Below are 18,800 nucleotides of genomic sequence, written 5' to 3' on the forward strand. Positions count from 1 at the left end.
TCCTCCACAACTAGACTGAAGAACAAAACGATAGCAACTTGTCTGTTCCCCTTCCCCCAATTCCCCAATAAAAGTCTTTTAAAAACCCCAAAACACTTAAAACATTGCCTAGTAGATCTGGTACCTGATCACTGCCATAGTAGCTAATTGCTGCTGCTGCTGCTGTTCCTGCTGCTGCTGCTACTGTGATAATTTTGACATTCCAAGGCCAATGATTTCCACATATCAAATTGTCTCTCCATAGCCTTAGGGTGACTGAAGAAACAAACATAAACCTCCGTGGGTCTCCTCTGAAGTCACATTGGAGTTTATCTTGTTAGCAAGTAACAAGTGAAAAACACAAGGGTGAACCTCAGGTGGTGACATTTTAATTTATATTATGTGATCTATCTGAATGGGTCTTCTGCAGAAGCAAAAATAATTGACTTGTTTATCACCCTGTTCCACAGCTCTATGTTTTACTGCACATTGATTTGTTTAAAAAATTATCATTATCAAAATATAGAGAAATAAAAAAATGTTTTGATGTAAATAACATTATATGTACATTTGATTTTTCTATGGTTTGACAGTATCATCATTATATCAAAATAACATTTGCTTGTCAACGGACCTCCAGGATGCCATATTGGGCACTAAATGCAAAAGTCAGTTAAGCAAGTATGAGTCTATCCTTCACCTGAGAGTATTTGAAATAGCATGTTTTCAGAATTGTGCTTTAAATATTTGTTAAATTTAAAATATTCATCTTTTTCTTAATGTTTTCACACATTTTTTTATTTTTGAAAACTGAAGTGTATGTGAGTGAATTCAAGCTCTGCCTCTGAAGAATTTGTTAAATATCAGTTACATACTTTCACAGCTCTAGGCACACAGAGCTGTGTGTTCCTCCATATCAAATGCTTACAGAGACCTGGAATGTGTCCTCTGCCATCTGAGTCCACTGACACAAATTTTAACACAAGAATGTGTGGTTGAGGATCAGGAAGCAAGGAAGGATAATTTTCTCTTGGTTTATACCAATTTTGCAGTATAAAGGAAGATTGCTTTCAAGGACACTCAATAACCTTGAATAGGTGTGACTTTTCTGGCTGATAAATAGCTGTGATTAGAACTTCAAGAATGGTTTGATTGGCTATAGGAATATTTCTTCTTCTTCTTCTTCTTCTTCTTCTTCTTCTTCTTCTTCTTCTTCTTCTTCTTCTTCTTCCTCTCTCTCCCTCCCTCTCTCTCTCTCTCTCTCTCTCTCTCTCTCTCTCTCTGTTGTCTCTCATTTTCATGTTTCAAAAAAACACACTGAAGGAAAAGATAATTTCTAAATTTCCATACACAAAAAATAAGGGTGATTTTTAACATGATAATCATATATGCCAAAACTCAACATTAACATTAAGCATTAGAAGTGAGATGTTTTTTTATTTTTAAATTTAACTTGTTAGCTTTGATTGGAGTTAAGATAAATATAAATTCATAGCCTATTGAGGCTTAAGAGCTAGTCTCATTTTGGCCATACCTGTGCTATGCTAATCTCAATCAAAGTGAACCAAAAACTTGATTGAAAAAGCAAGTGAGAGGTGGTAAGTGTCCTTCAGAAAATAAAATATTTATTGGGTTGTTGGAAAAGTCATGATGTATTTTATCTATGTTTTTCAAAGGTCATTTATTTGTATAAAGAAAAAAGATCAATCAATGATACATTGCCCATTTTGTTCAATAACCTTTTGCCATCTTTCAGTGCGCTTCATAATTCCTCATTCATAGAAGGACCTCTCTTTATTTGCGAAAAACTGAACAAGGTGCTGATTTACAGCCTCATCTGAATTGAACGCTATACCATGCAAGGAGTTTTGAAGAGAGCGAAACAAGTGGAAGTCTGATGGCACAAGGTCAGGCGAGTATGGTGAGTGTGACAACACGTCCCATCCAAGCTCCACTAATTTTTGATGGGTGATCAAACTTGTGTGTGGTCTCGTGTTGTCACGATGGAACACAACTCTTTTACAGTTAACAAGCTTTGGACATTTCTGGACGATGGATTCATTCAAACTATCCAATTGCTGACAGTACACATTTGAATTGATTGTTTGGTTCCTTGGTAGGAGCTCAAAAAACACGACACCTTTAAAATCCCACCACACTGAGAGCATAACCTTCCTCTGATGAATGTCTGCTTTCGATGTCGTTTGAGGCAAATCATCACGTCGGGACCATGACCATTTGCACACCACATTGTTGTCAACAATCCACTTCTCATCACCAGTTATCAGTCGCTTCAAAAAGGATTGTTTTTCTCACGTTTAATGAGCATACTGCAGATGTTTATACATACCATCAAATGAACTTCTTTGAGTTCATGCAGATCCCAAATATGGAGCTTGCTTACATCTCCCAGCTTCTTCAGGTGGTCATGAATGCTTGAATGATGGATGTTCAATGTTTCTGCAATCTCTCATGTAGTGTAACGTGGGGTTGACTCAATCAATGCCTTTATTTTGTTGTCATCAACCTTGGTGGGCCTCCCTGACCGAGGAGCGTCATTGAGATAAAAATCACCAGCACTGAATTTTGTGAACCATCGTTGGCATTGACATTTTTGTAGAGCATTTTCACCGTAAAATAAATGTATGCAACTTTTCACAAGCTTGATGCGCATTCTTCCTTTTATGGAAGGAAAACAGTAAAATATGGCAAAAATGCACAGTTTGGTCTTCCATCTTCAACTTTTTGTAAAATCTCAAAAACTCAATGAAATCACTCAATGTTTTTAGAATGAAGCTAGAACTGTCAGCTGTCAAATGACATAGCAATAACATAGATGCAAATGACTCTAGTACTTCCAAAAATGAACTAGTGCCATCTGTTGCAAACATGCATCATGACTTTTCCAACAACCCAATATTTATCTCTATATTATAACAGAAAACACGAAGTTATTTTTTAAGTATAATGGCCTTAGTTGATATTTTTGCATTATCAGTGTCCTTATGTGGAAAATATTTCCCCATTCCTACTTGGTAAACTTTCATTCTTTAATGAAGAAAGAACTCTATGTATGTGTCAGTTGAAATTAAGTTAGATGTATTTTATTGATTAAAGGGCAAAGGTACAATCCTCAGCTGCAAAAACGCATCTCTGGAAGTACATTTCTCACTCTTCCCTGTTTGTAGTAAAGTTAAAGCCTATAATCCAGGTAACTGTGCACCCTCTGAATAATATGCAATGGGAACCTAATAAAAAAGCAATTAAAACTGGCCTTATAAGATAGATGTTCTGTGGAATTTTGGTAGTTGTAGTGATGGCGATGGTGATGAACAAATTAGCTAACCAAACTCAGTCTTTTCCCAATATCTTCATCTTTGGTGCTCCAACATTGCTTTGTCTTCCTTTATAAGAGTCATCACATTCTGCTTTGCAATAGAGTTATTTATCACTTGCATTAAGCTATGAGTTCTTTGGACAGAGAATATGGCCTATTCATTTCCACATTCTCTCTAGCCCCGCTTGGGAGTGGTTGGCAATTGTTTATTCAATTCATTCAACAAGTATTGATCAAATGTCTACTATATGTTATAGTGATGAATATAACAGATAAGAACACCTACCATCATGGAGCTTACATTTTAGGGGGGAGACACAGATGGCAGACAATAAATAAATAAGCACAATATATAGTGTGTCACCTGGAGATAAGTGCTATGAAAGACAGGAAGGGGGATGATAAGTGATATTTTTTGGTGGTTTACAATGGGAGGTTGCAAAGGCCCTGAGGTGGAAACATGCCTGGTATTTTCAGAAACAGCAAGAAAGCTACTGTATTTAGAGAGCTTAAGATAGGGGGAAATATCAGGGGATGCTTTTGGAGAGGTTAGGGTAGGCAGAAGTGGACCTTGTAGGGGCTTTGTAAGTCATTTTAAGAATTTTGGCTATTATTTTGAAGGAAATAGGACACTATTTCTGCTTCTGAGCAAAGATGAGACAAGACATGACTTAGATTTTAAAATCTTCATTTTGGCTGTAGTGTGGGGAATGTGCTATACAGGGGCAATGGCATAAGCAGCAGATCAATTAGGAAGCTATTGCATTAATACAGATGGGAGATGATGGTTTCAACCAGTGTGGTAGTGAAGAAGTGGTGAGCATTGGATTGTGGATATATTTCAAAGGTAGAACCAACAGGATTTACTGACAGATTCTATGTGATATGTGAAAGACAGGAATCCATGATGACTTCAAGTTCTGAGATCTAAGCAAACAGAAGAATGGACTTGCCATTTACCAAGATGGAAAAGACTAAAATAGGAGCAAGTTTGAGGAGGAGTGGGAGTCAGGAGCTCAGTTTTGAACAAGTTAAGTTTGAGATGCCTTTTAGATATCCAAGTAGAAATATTGGGTAGGCAGCTGGAAATTCAATTCAAGTTTGTGGCACAGGGGAGAGACCTATGCTACAGCTATAAATAAGAGAGTTATGAGTTTATAGACAGTATGTAGAGTCATGAGATGGCATGAGATGAGATTAGATTATTGCTGAATTATTAGTATATATTAATTTATAATACTTTATCTTATTTTTCTCCAACTATGCTCGTCTCTGATATTATTTCAACCCAAACTAGGTGTCTCTGTAGACCATTCATAGAATCTGTACATTTGGGAGTTCAATAGTTTCTACTACAGTATGTGTGTGTCTAGAGTAGTGCTAAGTCACATGGGAGATATAAAGAAGTACAAGACTCAAATCCTGCCTTCAAGGACCTTAACATTTGGTTAGGGAAATAAGACTTGTGAAACTTTGTTCACATTACAAAGCATTATGTATCATTGAATGCATATCAGTAAGTCCATACACTTTATTTGGATGTATGTGTTTGCTATCCATGCAATAGGAATTCCAAAATGTGAGACACTGTACATGATAGAGGAGCCACCACCTAGATGTCTACAGATTTTTTGATAAGACATCTGGTAAAAAGCAGAAGAATAGGATAGGAGTTCATTTCACTGGAAAATAAAATCATAAAGTTATTTGGTTTCAAACTAGGTTTTTTAACTTTGTATGAATGGACCAAGTTGCAGCAGTGGATGAAAGTGATAATAATATAATGTAAAGAATGAAACTAAGCACATTTTCCCCAGAGCTTAAAACTTTTCAGATAACTTTGACATCTCAGGTGGCATTTGATCTTCTGAACCTGTAAGTGCTAAGTAAGGCAGATAATGTCTCCACTGGCCCTAAGAGCCTCAGTGGCTCCTCGGCCAGCATTCTGTGGGGAATGGGGTTCTTTCAGTGATTTATCATGAAGTATAAAATTTTTATTTCTAAACCCTATTTGGATTCTGCTGTTCCTAAACCAGTGTACTCACCAGAAGTGTTGTTTACATCCTCTCAATACTATGAAGAACAATAATTTACCACCACCTAACTCATTAAAAATGTGCTGCAAGCCTCAGGCTCAAACATCACAATATGAACTCAAAGAGCTCAGTGTCCCTCAAGGACACTATTTCATGAGCCTCTCTCATTCAGAATCCTTCCCTTCTTCAGAGCCCTTGTCTTAAGTGCAGTATTAAACCAAAGGCAAGAAGGTGTTGTTTTCTGAATGTAGTTCTCTTACCAGTTTTATTTCAAATGTGGGATGTGTTGGGTTAATATTTGTATTCCTGGTCACTTTCAAATCTTATAATGTTTTTTAATCTATCTTCTAACTTTAAAAATGTGTATGCACCATAGAACAACGCTGTTCTTTATTTGCGTTCCAATACAAATATCTTTGAAGGCTGTCTCTCTTTTACCTTGAGTATTTTCTGATGCTGCAACCACCAGCTTAATTCTAAATGCTTGATAACATATGCATGTAATTCAGAGTGTTATTATTGCTTCCAGCTAGCTTCATGTCATGTATTGGGTTGTCAGAAAAGTTGTGACGTATTTTTTCTGTTTTTCATTGCAAGAATGTATCATGAGTTTTCTGACAACCCAATAGTTTGTCTCGTATTCCACTCTTTTAATACTATTACCAAGACCAATTGAGAATCTGCCAGATGAATTTCCTCACATAAGAACAAATCTAAGAAGGCTTGTGTTTTTCCCTCTCTTTCAGGGCTGCTTACATTAAAGGAACTCCTCTTCCTGGTTTTTTGTTTTTTGTTTTTCATAAAACTGAACTTGCTCAATCAGAGATGGAACAAACGGACTGCAAACCCTACCAGCCTCTGTCAAAAGTCAAGCATGAAATGGATCTAGCTTATACCAGTTCTTCCGATGAGAGTGAAGATGGAAGAAAACCAAGACAGTCATACAACTCCAGAGAAGCTCTGCATGAGTATAACCAAGAGCTGAGGATAAATTATAATAGCCAGAGTAGGAAAAGGAAAGAAGTAGATAAATCTACTCAAGGTATGTTTTCATTATTTCTTATTAGGGAATGCTTATGTGCTTTAACTTATGTTTCAAAAACAAATTTGCTAATGTTAACTGGTTGATAATCCACACTGCTTAGATAAGTTTAGCAAATCTGTTTCATATGCCAACACAGCTGAGGCTCTAGGTTACATGTGCTTTTTATGGGTTATGCGAGAATTTAGATGCAACAATCCTCTTATGAGGGCATTCAAAATTTGTCTAATCCTGCAAATAGCCATTTGGAGACTGAAGGATAAATAATTTATAGTAAGATGAAAAGTAAACAGCTAAGTGCTTTTCAAGCCATTGCTTATATGGAAGGAGAGTCTCCAAAAAATATTTGGCTTCTAAAAGAGCTTTGGAAAGTTTAGTGGAGACAACCAAACAGGGGTCCACAAAGTCTGTCCACAGAATGCTGAAACTTTGTGCGGCACAGTCTGAAGGGGAAGTAAGAACTTTGAATCCTTACTACCACAGCCATACTGTGGAGCATATCCTTTGGACAACGTTGGATTGTTAATTTTGGATTGACAAGAAAGTTTCTAATAAATAGAAAACAGGTAGATATAAATATAATTTCCTTATTTTTTTCAATTGATAGATAATCAGTATTAGACAGTATCTTAACTACATAGAAAAAATATACTGACATTGGCACATGTTACCTTTTTTTAAAAAAGAATAAGTCAAATCTGAGATACAAAAATAGATTTGATTATCTAGATCAGTAGCTTTCAAAGTATGGACCCTGGACCAGCAGTAGAGCATCACAAAAGAACTTGTTAGAAATGCACATTTTTAGGCCCTACCCCAAACCTATTGAGTCAGAAACTCTGGGGGTGGGGCCCAGCCAACTTGTTTGGGGATTTCTGATGCAGGCTCAAGTTTAAAATGAAATCACTTTACTCAGCTTCAATGACCACATTTATTCGGGTGATTTCTGAATATTTATCTCTAGCCCTACCCTTTTTCCTGAACTCTAGACCTAAATGTTCAGTTACCTGCTGGACATTCCAAATGATTGAGCTACTAGCAACTCTAAATCAATATATGGAAAATGGAAACAATCATTTTAGCACTCCCAATCCCACTTCTCTTAGATTACAGCATCTCTTTTTTTTTTTAAAGACTTTTATTGGGAATTGGGGGAAGGGGAACAGACAAGTTGCTGTCTTTTTGTTCTTCAGTCTAGGTGTGGAGGACGTTGCTTCACTGGTCCAAGTTGGCACCATCATTGTGCTCTTCCCAGGCAAGGCAGATCAGTCGCCGGCTTCTGGACGGCCGCTCACGGCGGCTGCTCCTACGCCGTCACCGGCGACTCACAGCAGCCCAGCTCTAGGTTGAGCTGTTGTTCAGCATCTTAGCTGTAGAGGGCAGTGTCACTGGCTCTCATATGTGGGATCTGAACCGGGGCCCTCTGGAGTCCCAAGCCAGTTCTTAACCATCGCGCCACTTGGCCGGCCCAACACAGCATCTCTTAATGATGCTCCCATTCTCCCCAGCCATCCACATACACTTTTAATATCTAATCAGATACCTCTTTCAGCAGATTTAACCTCTACATGACTAAATTTCATCTTCTCTCCTCCATTATCATTATTGCTACTCTAATTGTATGTTACCTAGAAAGTTTTTTGTTTCCTAACTGATCTCCTGGGACCCCACTTCACCCCTCTTTAACCCCTTTGATGTCTTGTTACCTCTTTCTTTGGAATGTCCTTCCCTATTCCCTCCATTTATCTGTATTCAATCATCTTTAAGGGCTAGCTTACCAGCATCTTTGCGATAGAGCCTTGTTGTACTACCACCCCTGTCACCATCCCTAATCCACTGTAAAGATGATCTTTTCCTCCTTGAACTTAAGATTACTTTCTTTGTTCCCATTTCTACTTTTTATTACTTTTGTATGTACTCTCCCAGATTGTACTCTCAATGAAGATGAGGATCATGATTTATTTATATCTCTATCTTTCTATAATACTCTGCATATAATATATGATGTATAATTTTTATTTAAGGACTAAGTTGCCATCAACTGAAACATAAGTACTTATCATGCTTTGAAAACTGCTTTTTAAATAATTACATTGGTGAGGTAATTTTTTTTTAAAGAATAAGTCAATGCTGAGAAGAAAAAAAAAGAATTTGATTATCTAGGTCAGTGGTTCTTGACATGTATACCCTGGGCCAGCAGCAGCAGCTATCACCCATGAACTTGTTAGAAATTCAATTTATCAGGCACTATTCTAGGCAATGTAAAATGTAGTTATTACAAATGAAAACTACTGTATTCAAATGAAAATTGGCATTTTACATTAGAAAAACTTTAAATTGAGTTAAAGTATTCATGCTAACATTTAAATTCACAGTAAATGTTTATGATATTAACTGTATTACTCATTTTTAGCTCTGAACATAATTGGTAAAAGTCTTATATCTTTTTTTCAAGTAATTAATCTTCCCTATTGATTCAGCTAAAGACAGTGTAAGTTTGTTACAAAATCATTTTATTCTTCTGCCTAACTGCCAATTGGGAAACGTTTTGTTATGGGAATTTTTTTGGCTCTATTATGCTTTAAGAAATGTGTACTTTCAATTAAAATATTTCTCTATAAGTTTGTCTTTACAGAATATGAACTACAGTTGTGAGTTGTGGGTTATAGGATTGAAGTATAGAGTGTTTGACCTGGTTTATTTTGAGTTTAAATAAAAATACATTTCTAGTGACAGTTCTAAAATTATAAACAATTTTGTACCGAGTCAGTACAAAGAGCTAATCAGTCTCAGATTTTGTTTCTGTGCATTGTGATCAAAATGAATTTTGGGATGAGACAAGTTTGTCTTCTATGATGCTATCATTACTTCCTTTCAATAACCTATAATTACTCATAAACATTTATTTAGCCCTTGCTATGTGTCAGGCCTTGAGTCAGATGCTGGGGATGGAGATGACTATGATAGTTTCTGCTTGTAGGAAACTCATCATGTGGTGGAGAAAATAGACATTAAATAAATCATTGCAGTTAAATGTAGTAAGTACTTTTATAGATAAATAAAAGGGCTATGGAAGAATACAGGGGAATCAGGGCCTATTGAAAGGTGATATTTGGTCTAGATCTTAAAAAGTGAATAAGAATTCACTGGGAAAAGGGCATTTCAAAAGGGTAGATTAGCAGGTGCAAATGTATAAAGATGTGAAATGGCCTGGAATGGGAAAATTTTCAATATGGTTAGAGTATGGTACATTGGAACCAGATCATGAAAAGCCTTGCATGCCCAATGTAAGAGTTCCTTTTATCTTTTAAGCATTAAAAAAAGCCTTTTAAGTGATGAAGAATTTCATGATGAATAACAATTTTTAGAATGAGAAACATAGAAGAAAATTGTAGATGTGTAAGCAGCAGTGTAGAAGATTGATTGCAATTGGGGGTGATTGGATAAAAAGAGACAATCTGTGAAGCTACTGAATTAGCCCAGGCTAAGAATGGGGATGAATGTCTAAACTCTGGCAATGTCAGTGAAGGTGGAGAACCATATTCAAGAGATATTAGTGTGGTAAAATTTATAGGACTTGGTAATTGATTACTTGTCATGGTTGACAGAGATAACAAGTGAAAGGTGACTCTAAATTTGAAATTTGGGAAACTGGGAGGATGGAGATCCATTTACCAAGAGAAGGAAAATGGGGAGGTGGGGGTTTGGAATGGAAGAGAATGAGTTTCTTTCCAGACATGTTATCTTTAAAATGCTTGGGAGACATCCAGGTGGAGTTTCCCATCAGGCAGTTGGAAATGGGTGTCTAGAGTTCAGGAAAGATCTAGACTTTTGATATAAGTAGATTTGAGTTCTTCAGTATCTTGTAGTAGGAGATGCCTAGGGATGGATGAGATTACCCAGCAAGAAAATGTAGAATCAGACTAGAAAAAAAGCCAAGGACAAAAACCTGAATCTATGATCCACGTACTGAAATAAACACGTTTTCAACCTATTTAAAATGTTCAGCTAGCATCATCCTCTGTGCTCCAACTTATATAAATTAAATATGAAGGTCCTTCTGGTGAAAGTCTAGAAAGTTTGGATCTTATCTGCCAATCACTTGCTAATTATTAAAGACACCTGGGAGGGAAACATGTACCTCTTTAGGAGAGAAATGAATTATCCTACATTAGGCAAAATTGTAGGCCCAATGATCATCTTTTTTGTGAGGTTTGGAGTCCTCTTTTTTGCTGTATTCCACATAATTGCTACTTATGAGTGAAAGAAAAATGTTGTTAATTTTAACATAAGCATCTTGCATCAACTTAGATTAGTTGAACCTGACACATTATTTTTAAGGAATAAAATTATCAGAATATCGTTGAGTTTTAAGTCAAGAAGGAAGAAAGAAAACATGTTCATTGGGCACCTACTGTTGTGCCAGACACTGCTAGATGCCTTTCAAGCTTATTAGCTTTGTATCCAGATGCAAGTTACTGCAGCTCTCTGATTCTGTTTCTCATCTGCAAAATTGACTTCACCAAAATCATCATCATCATCATAATCATAACAATAAAAATAAACATAAAATAAATCTTGAATAGTACCCACTCTATCCCAGGACTCTGCTACATGCTTTACATTTTTTCTTCATAATTACATCTGTTTCTCATAAACACCTTATAAGGTATGAGCTATTATCCCGTTTACAAATGGGGTAATTGAGGCTTGAAGAGAAATAGCTTGCCAGAGTTTCTGCAGCTAAGAATTGGTGAGAGTTGGGATTGGAAATCAAGTCTATGGCTCCAAAGTTCTCATTGTTCACTATGCTACAGCGTCTCTCATACCTACATTATGAGATTGCAATAAGGCTTAATTGTGATTGTGTGAAAGTATTTAAGAACTCAATAAATGTTAGTTTCCCTTTATTTCCTCCCTGCAACAGCCTTGCCAGCCATTTTATGTTCCAATGACCAGGAGTATACAAGGATGTTTAGAAAGCTTTTCCTTTCTGATTATCTTTAGAAAATGGCAGAGATATGCTATGTAATTTATAATGAAATATTCCTGAGTCTGGTTGTTAGTTTCCACTTTTTAGGGACATTACTGTGTCATCCAATTCAGGGCTTGTCTAGGGAAATACTCATGAGGAAATACTTGATTCCTTCGGAAAGTATCTTCATATTCTTGCCTTTGTTTGCCAAGAGGGCAGCATCTTTCCTTCCCTCACATAAACACAGAGTGCTGGATTCTAAAACTGATTTTCTTATTTTTCAAATTAAAGATGGACATTAATCTAAAATTATTCACAATTCTTTACTAAAAGGGTGAATGAGCCTTAGACAAGATTATTTTTTATAATTTTTGGCAAAAGTCTAATAGCAGGAGTAGATTTCCTGGAGGCATACAAGCTAGCAATTGTTCCCAAGCAGCCTCACTTCCAAAAGAGGCATCAATTAACTAAGACATTAGTATAAGAGAGGCCGGCCGAGTGGCGCGATCATTCAGAACTGGCTTGGGACACCAGAGGGCCCCGGTTCGGATCCCACATATGAGGGCCAGTGACACTGCCCTCCACAGCTAAGATGCTGAACAACAGCTCAACCTGGAGCTGGGTTGCCGTGAGTCGCTGGCGACTGTGTAGGCTGCAGCCCGTGTGGCAGTTGGTTGCCATGGGCTACCTTGTATAGCCAGCAGCCAGCGTGAGCGGCCAGCAGCCACCGTGAGCGGCCATCCAGAAGCCGGCAACTGATTTGCCTCGTCCGGGAAGAGCGCAATGATGGTGCCAACTTGGGCCAGTGAAGCAACGTCCTCCACAACTAGACTGAAGAACAAAAAGACAGCAACTTGTCTGTTCCCCTTCCCCCAATTCCCCAGCGCTGTTCCCATCCCCCCAATTCCCCAATAAAAATCTTAAAAAAAGAAATTAGTTTAAGACAAATGAAAATATAAATATTTGGATATATAAATCTAGGATAATAACTTTAGTTGTGAAATTTTCCTATAATTTTTATAATAGATAAGATTAGTTTTGAATATAGCTGTTTTACTGAAAAGTAATTATGAGGTCACCAATTACTAAAAAGGAAGTATGGTGAGTGCCTATTACAAATCCCACAAGATCATAGTGTCCTGAGGTACTGTAGCTGACACAAACATTTCATTTCTCCCTTCTTAATCTGCTCTTTTGTGGCTTCTCTTTCTCCTGATATGGTTTTGTTACTTTGGTTGGTTGTTTTCCTCTTTCTGTATTACGACCTATGCCTAAATCTCTCATTATTGCCATCTTGTGGAAGAAATTTAAAATTGCCATTTTGTATTTACCAGAATTACTTGGAAGTAAAGCTTATCTGTCATCCTTGATCCATCCATCCATCCATCAATCCATCCATTTTTTTCATTTACTCTTTTATGCATTAGACATTCATTTAGTGTTAAATATGTTCAAGGTACTTTGCTAGGTGGATGAAGTTCATCTTGAAACAAATGGATGCACGTGACTATTATCTTCCCCCTCTTTGCCCCAGGCTAATAAGTCACTTCATGTCACAAAATAAACTGCTCAGTTTTCTCACGTGTATGTTCAAGGAGTAGAAAGAAGTTCAAAATTGAAAAGCTCATTTCTTGATTCTTATTTCAAGCACTTAGAAATAGTAAAAACTGTTGTTTGCTTCTTATATATAAACATTTGGATAACAGTTCCTACAGAAATCTTGAAAGAACTCTTAATCTCAGGGTCAGTATTTATGTAGTAAAGATCATAGATGGCCAGTGTAATGTAATGTAGCAGCCTTTAAAATGAAAATTTTAACAGCATTTGATCACCTGTAATGGATTTTCTGCTGTAAGTATGTTATACTTCTAGTTGTCATAAGTATCTAACATAAAAATCTCTAATTACTGCCTAGAAAGAACTTAGACTATAAGAAAAAACTAAGTTATTTAGCAACATCTCCAACTGGCTCATGTCTTTCAGCCAGTGTCATTTGTTCATGAAAAGTTATGTAGCATCTAAAACTCGGGTGGAATGTCTATGGCACTTGTGCCACTGCTTCCTTTACCTGTCCCATGGCAGACATCCCTAATGACATCATGATGCTCTTTCTTGTTGTGCCCAACTCAGCCCCACATCCTCATCAACACTGCATTCTATGCAAGCATTGTCTAAGAATAAGAGTTGGCAAGATAGATGAAATTTATTTCTTATCTGTGGCCTGCTTGTCTTTGCCAAGTTCTGTGTTAAAATCTGATGATGTATAGTTGAATAGGAAACACTCTTTGCCTTCAAAGAATTCAGAGAACAGTTGGGAAGGCAGATATGAACCAGAAACAGTGATGCAATAAGATTTTATAATAGTGATATATGTAAAGTACTATGAGAGTCTAGAAGCTAGAACCATGTATTCTTCTTGGAGAATGATAACTTTGATCGTAAGAGAAATATATAACATGTATTAAGCACCAGGCACTGAGTAAAGCACTTTAGATGGATTATGTTATTTAATCTTCCCAATAATGCTATGAGTTTGGGATCATTATTATCCCAATTTTATGGATGAGTAAAGTGAGACACTGAGATGCTAAGTAACTTGCTCAATATTACAGAGGTAGTAAGTAACAGGACTGGGGGTGGGTTTCAGACAGTCTGGATTTCGAGGCCACTGCCAGAACTACTATGCAGAGATAGACAGCTCTAAATTCATATCTTGAGTTCAGGAAAATGGTGTCACTGTGTGAGTGTGTATGTGTGTGTGTGTGTGTGTGTGTGTGTTTGGACTCTTCTATAAATAGACTCTTCGTGAAGCAGTGGTAGTAGAAGAGATCATCCAGTGAGAAGATGTACAGTTGGAAATAAAGAGAGTCAAATATGATACCCTGAGAAACATCAGAATTTAAAATAGTGGGTAGAAGAAAAAAGGTCATCTCGAGATGGCAGAGAAAAATCATATGGAAGGGGTATAATATAAGCCAAGGGAGATTTTCTAGTAGGAAGATGTGATTAATATTGTTAAACACTTAAGAATCAACATGTAGAATGAAAATTGATATAAGGCAGTAAAATAAGCAGTTTAGAAGGTCATTGCTGACTTTGGACCAGAGATTCTCCAACTTGGCTGGAAATTATAATTACCTGGGGAGTTTTATAAATCCCAGTGCTGAGACTGCTCCTCAGACCAATTTAATCAGAAATTCCAGGGTCAGGATCCAGACATTTAAAAAATCTTCTCAAGGAATTCCAATGTGCATCCAAGACTGAAATCCGCTGCCTTAGTGTAAACAGTTTCAATAATCTTAGAGAAAGACACCAAATCATAAAGATTTGAAGAGTGAATGCAAGTGAATGTAATGAATGAAATAAGGCTCTGTTGGAGAATGTTTCAGGATCTCAGATAGACGGAAAGGCTTTGAAAGAGTTCAGTGCTTCCTCTGAGATAGGAAGTAAGTTCCAAAATGCAATGACAAGAATTGAAGTTCATGTCTTGATAATCACAATTTTCTTGAATAAAGAAGAGACAAGGTTTGGCCAGCTGAGTGGCTCAGTTGGTTAAGAGTGCGAGCACTGAGCAACAGGGTCACTGGTTCAATTCCCACATGGGCCAGTGAGCTGAGCCTTAGCTGAGCTGCCACTGAGCTGCCAACAGGTGGCAGGATGGCTCAGCTGGTGAGACCACGTGCTCCTAACAACAAGGTTGCTGGTTCGACTCCCACGTGGGATGGTGGGCTTTGCCCACCCACAACAAATATTGAACATGGAGCCTTGAGCTGAGTGGCTGTAAGCTGCTGACGGGTAGCCAGATGGTGACTGGACTTGGATCTGAGCTAGCTATGCCCTCCACAACTAAGATTGAAAGACAGCAACTTGGCTGTTCCTCTTCCCCAATTCCTCAATAAAATCTTTAAAAAAAAAGAAGAGACAAGGTTATCTGCTAAAAGTGTGGATCGAGTCAAGAGCTTCCGATGTGTAACAAGGGAGGTTTTTGACTAGGCAAAGATGAAATTGTACATACATACCTGGAGCTCAGATGAGGCTGAACTGATGATGGAGATGTGGGAATATTAATGACAATAAATATGATTGATGATAAATATGATGTGTCAAGTACTCTGCTGAGTGGCTACACATATAGTTTTTATTTAGTCCTTATCATAACCCTATGATGTAGAGATAAAGTCATCATGACCCCTATTTTATAGTTACACAGCTTGAGTAAATAGCAGAGCTAAGACATAAATCCATGACTCTGAATAAAGCCTACATCTTTTCCACTACATGATTAGGTGCAGCTCTAGTAGATGATGTCCACACTGTGCTACAAGCTTTAAATATTCATTCTCATTTGGAAAAAAAGTGGTTTCCAAACAGAATTGAGTGCCAAACTGAAGTTGGAAATTCTATATTTTGGTGGTGCCATCTGTAAAAGAATTAAGGGGAGATAGGATATATACTTTGTGTGTTAAATTTTCTTCTAATGAAAAGTGAACCTCAGACTCTCTTCCATATTGTTCTCTGTGATCTTTCTAAAACACAAATCATATACCATTCTTCTGAAAATCCTTCTCAGTGGAGGGGGGACAGGGGAGGGAACATTACTAAATGCTTTGGGAATCTGAGCAAAGCTCTGAATCTTATTTTCAGAAAAAAATGCAAATATGCACAATATCTGTCATGAATTTCAAGGGGTTCAGGAAACCCATGAAGTCCTTCTGCATCTGTGGACCACAGGGAAGTTCTGCTAAGGGAATTTCATCTCCTCTTAGTCAATGCAAGTTAGATATTTGAAGATTTAGCACTAAAAGGAAAAGCTGTTGGTGGTGGGAGGCCACCAAGTAGTAAAGCCAGCCCTGGAATTTCACCTTCCCTTGGCCTTATGTCACCTTGATTTACTACTACCATCATCAACTAGGAAGTTTTCCACTCAGTGCTAAGTCTGGATTATGTTTCTAACAAGAAAGACAATATTTCTTTATATAGACATTTATACAATACATCCCTACTTACAAATGATGTTTTTAAGTTATGCTGATGTGTGCAAAAATATATTGTACAAGTAAGTTTAAAACCCAGTTTTGGAGAAGGGAGGGGAGTCAGATATGTAGAAAAATGGGTAGAGGGCATTTACAGTGATGCAGTATAGAAGTTAAACCCTCAGGCATGCTTCTGAATGTCATCATTTTGGTAAAACTTCATTTTTTGTTTTCTTTAGTTAGCCACTAGTATAGGTAGCCATAGTTAGTCACAATTTCATCACTTCTTAGATACCAATCCATTATCAAATGGTAGGATTCACTGAGTAGGGCTAAATTTGATGGCAGTAATATAGGAAATAGATTCTTAAAACTAACTTTATGAAACAAAACACTCTACTAATTGCAGGCATATTTCAAAACTGTGGTTTTACCTTTGACCCTCTCTCTTTTGTTGATGAACAGTTTTTATCCAGGAATAGGTAGGTCACTTTCAGTTCTTTCGCCTTGCTGCTTCTGAGGCTACATGGCCTTAATCTCTCAATCTGAAAATATTAGTATCTCTTGCCTCTGCACGCTCATTCCATTTCTCCTGTCTTTCACTCAACCTACTTTGCTTAATACTATGTTTAACCCTTTAATGCTTCTTCCTAAATCTAGATTAAAACCTACATGATAGTATGGGGGAAAATTCTGGTGTTCTCTCATTATATATCTCTTTACTCAGTGGAATTGTGTGTTTTCCTTTGAGGATCTACATAATTTTAGAAGGAAAAGACTGCCGCCCTGGCTAAATGTTACACAGATGACTATGCCCTGGGAAAAAAGGGAACTATCTACTTTTCACTACATAATTTGGTTCTTCTCTTTGAATTGCTCCAGCTACATGGCAAAATCAAAGAGGGTATATAGGCCTGACATGGGAAGACAAGAGGTAAAAAAGCTTTCCTCTTTTCCATTTAACTCTTTAAAGCCCATTTATTATATGGTTAACACAAAAGCCAAACGAGGGTAAGTCAGATAATTGGAATGATAAGCCCAATAGATAACACTGCTGAAACACAGAGACTATCGAAGGTTGACGAAAAAGGGAGATTGGTAAAATATAGAGTGAAGCAGTTTTTAAACCTAAAATGTAAAGTGAAGGGGCATGGATTTAGTTCAATAGGTAACAGGGATACACTGCAGCATCTTGAAGAGTTTTAGTTCATAGCGTTCATTGAGACTATGTCTGTGTTGCATGTTGGTTCTGTTTTATTACAAAGATTTGAGCAACATTCAGAGTGAGAATGTCAAAATGCAGCTTTACGTTCAGGTGAGCAGTCAAAAACAGTTTTAAATATCTACAAAGACATGACTAGGAGGTATTGCCAATATGTCCTTTCAGGAAATTACCCGGTCAAGAAACTATTATTCTGCTTTTTTGGTCATCTGTGATGCAGAACTACAATAGCTCCATGTACAAATAAATTCTATTTATTTTCAGCACTTGTCTTTCTCATTATAATTCTGAAAGGGTCTAAGGTGACAGAAGATAAATCTTGAATGACTTAGAACCTTGGAAATACAGTAAAACCTTGGATTGCAAGTGACTTGTTTTGTGAGTGTCCGCAACACAAGCAAATATTTCTGTTAGGTTGATGCAAAAGTCACAGCAGTTTTTGCCAATGGCTATGACTTTTGCATCAACCTAATAATACATTTTAACTTGGTAAACGAGCAATGTCTTGCAATATGAGTAGTTTGTTTCTGGAATGAATTATGCTCACAAACTGAGGTACTACTGTACTCTCATTTGAAGCCTTTATACCAAAAGCTGAGGATTCGGCTGTCCTCTCAGTATAAACTGAACATGTGCAGTGTTATTTTTATGCCAATCATTCTTGTAACACATGAAGTATTTAATTTTATTACTCTGGAGACTTTCTTTAACTGTTTGAGCAAATGGCTCCTAATATCTTTTTAAAAAAATATACTCCATTTTTCAATTACAGTTGGCATACAATATTGTATTAGTTTCAGGTGAACAACATACTAATTAGGTACAACATTTATGTAACTTTCGAGGTGATCACCCGAATAAATCTAGTACCCATCTGACACCATACATCGTTATTACATTATTGACTATATTCCCTATGCTATACTTTACATCCCCTTGACTACTTTGTAACTGTGAGATACTTCTTAATTTTTTCCACTTTTTCACCCATTCCCCCAAATCCCCTCTCATCTGGCAACTATCAAAATGTTTTCTGTATCTATTAGTCTGTTTCTGTTTTGTTTGTTCATTTATCTTGTGCTCAAGATTCCACATAAAAGTGAAATTCATATGACATTTGCCTTTCCCTGCCTGACTTACTCCACTCAGCATAATGCCCTCTAGGTCCATCCATGTTGTAGCAAATGGCAAATTTCATTCATTTTTTATGGCTGAATAATATTCCATTATATATAT

General features: G+C 37.0%; 1 protein-coding gene across 1 annotated transcript in view; it reads left to right on the top strand.

The window, feature by feature from the left end:
- Window positions 1-1,886: 1,886 nt before the first annotated feature.
- The window catches only part of LOC109387321 (teneurin-1-like), a 413,374-nt gene continuing 396,460 nt past the window's right edge, over window positions 1,887-18,800 (top strand). The window contains exons 1-2 of the mRNA XM_019651161.1: window positions 1,887-1,900; window positions 6,099-6,394. Of these exons, the coding sequence (XP_019506706.1) occupies window positions 6,178-6,394 (217 nt within the window). The 5' untranslated portion in view covers window positions 1,887-1,900; window positions 6,099-6,177. The remainder of the gene's footprint in view (window positions 1,901-6,098; window positions 6,395-18,800) is intronic.

Source organism: Hipposideros armiger, unplaced genomic scaffold (genome assembly GCF_001890085.2).
Source record: "Hipposideros armiger isolate ML-2016 unplaced genomic scaffold, ASM189008v1 scaffold_153, whole genome shotgun sequence".
NCBI classification, from domain to species: Eukaryota; Metazoa; Chordata; class Mammalia; order Chiroptera; family Hipposideridae; genus Hipposideros; species Hipposideros armiger.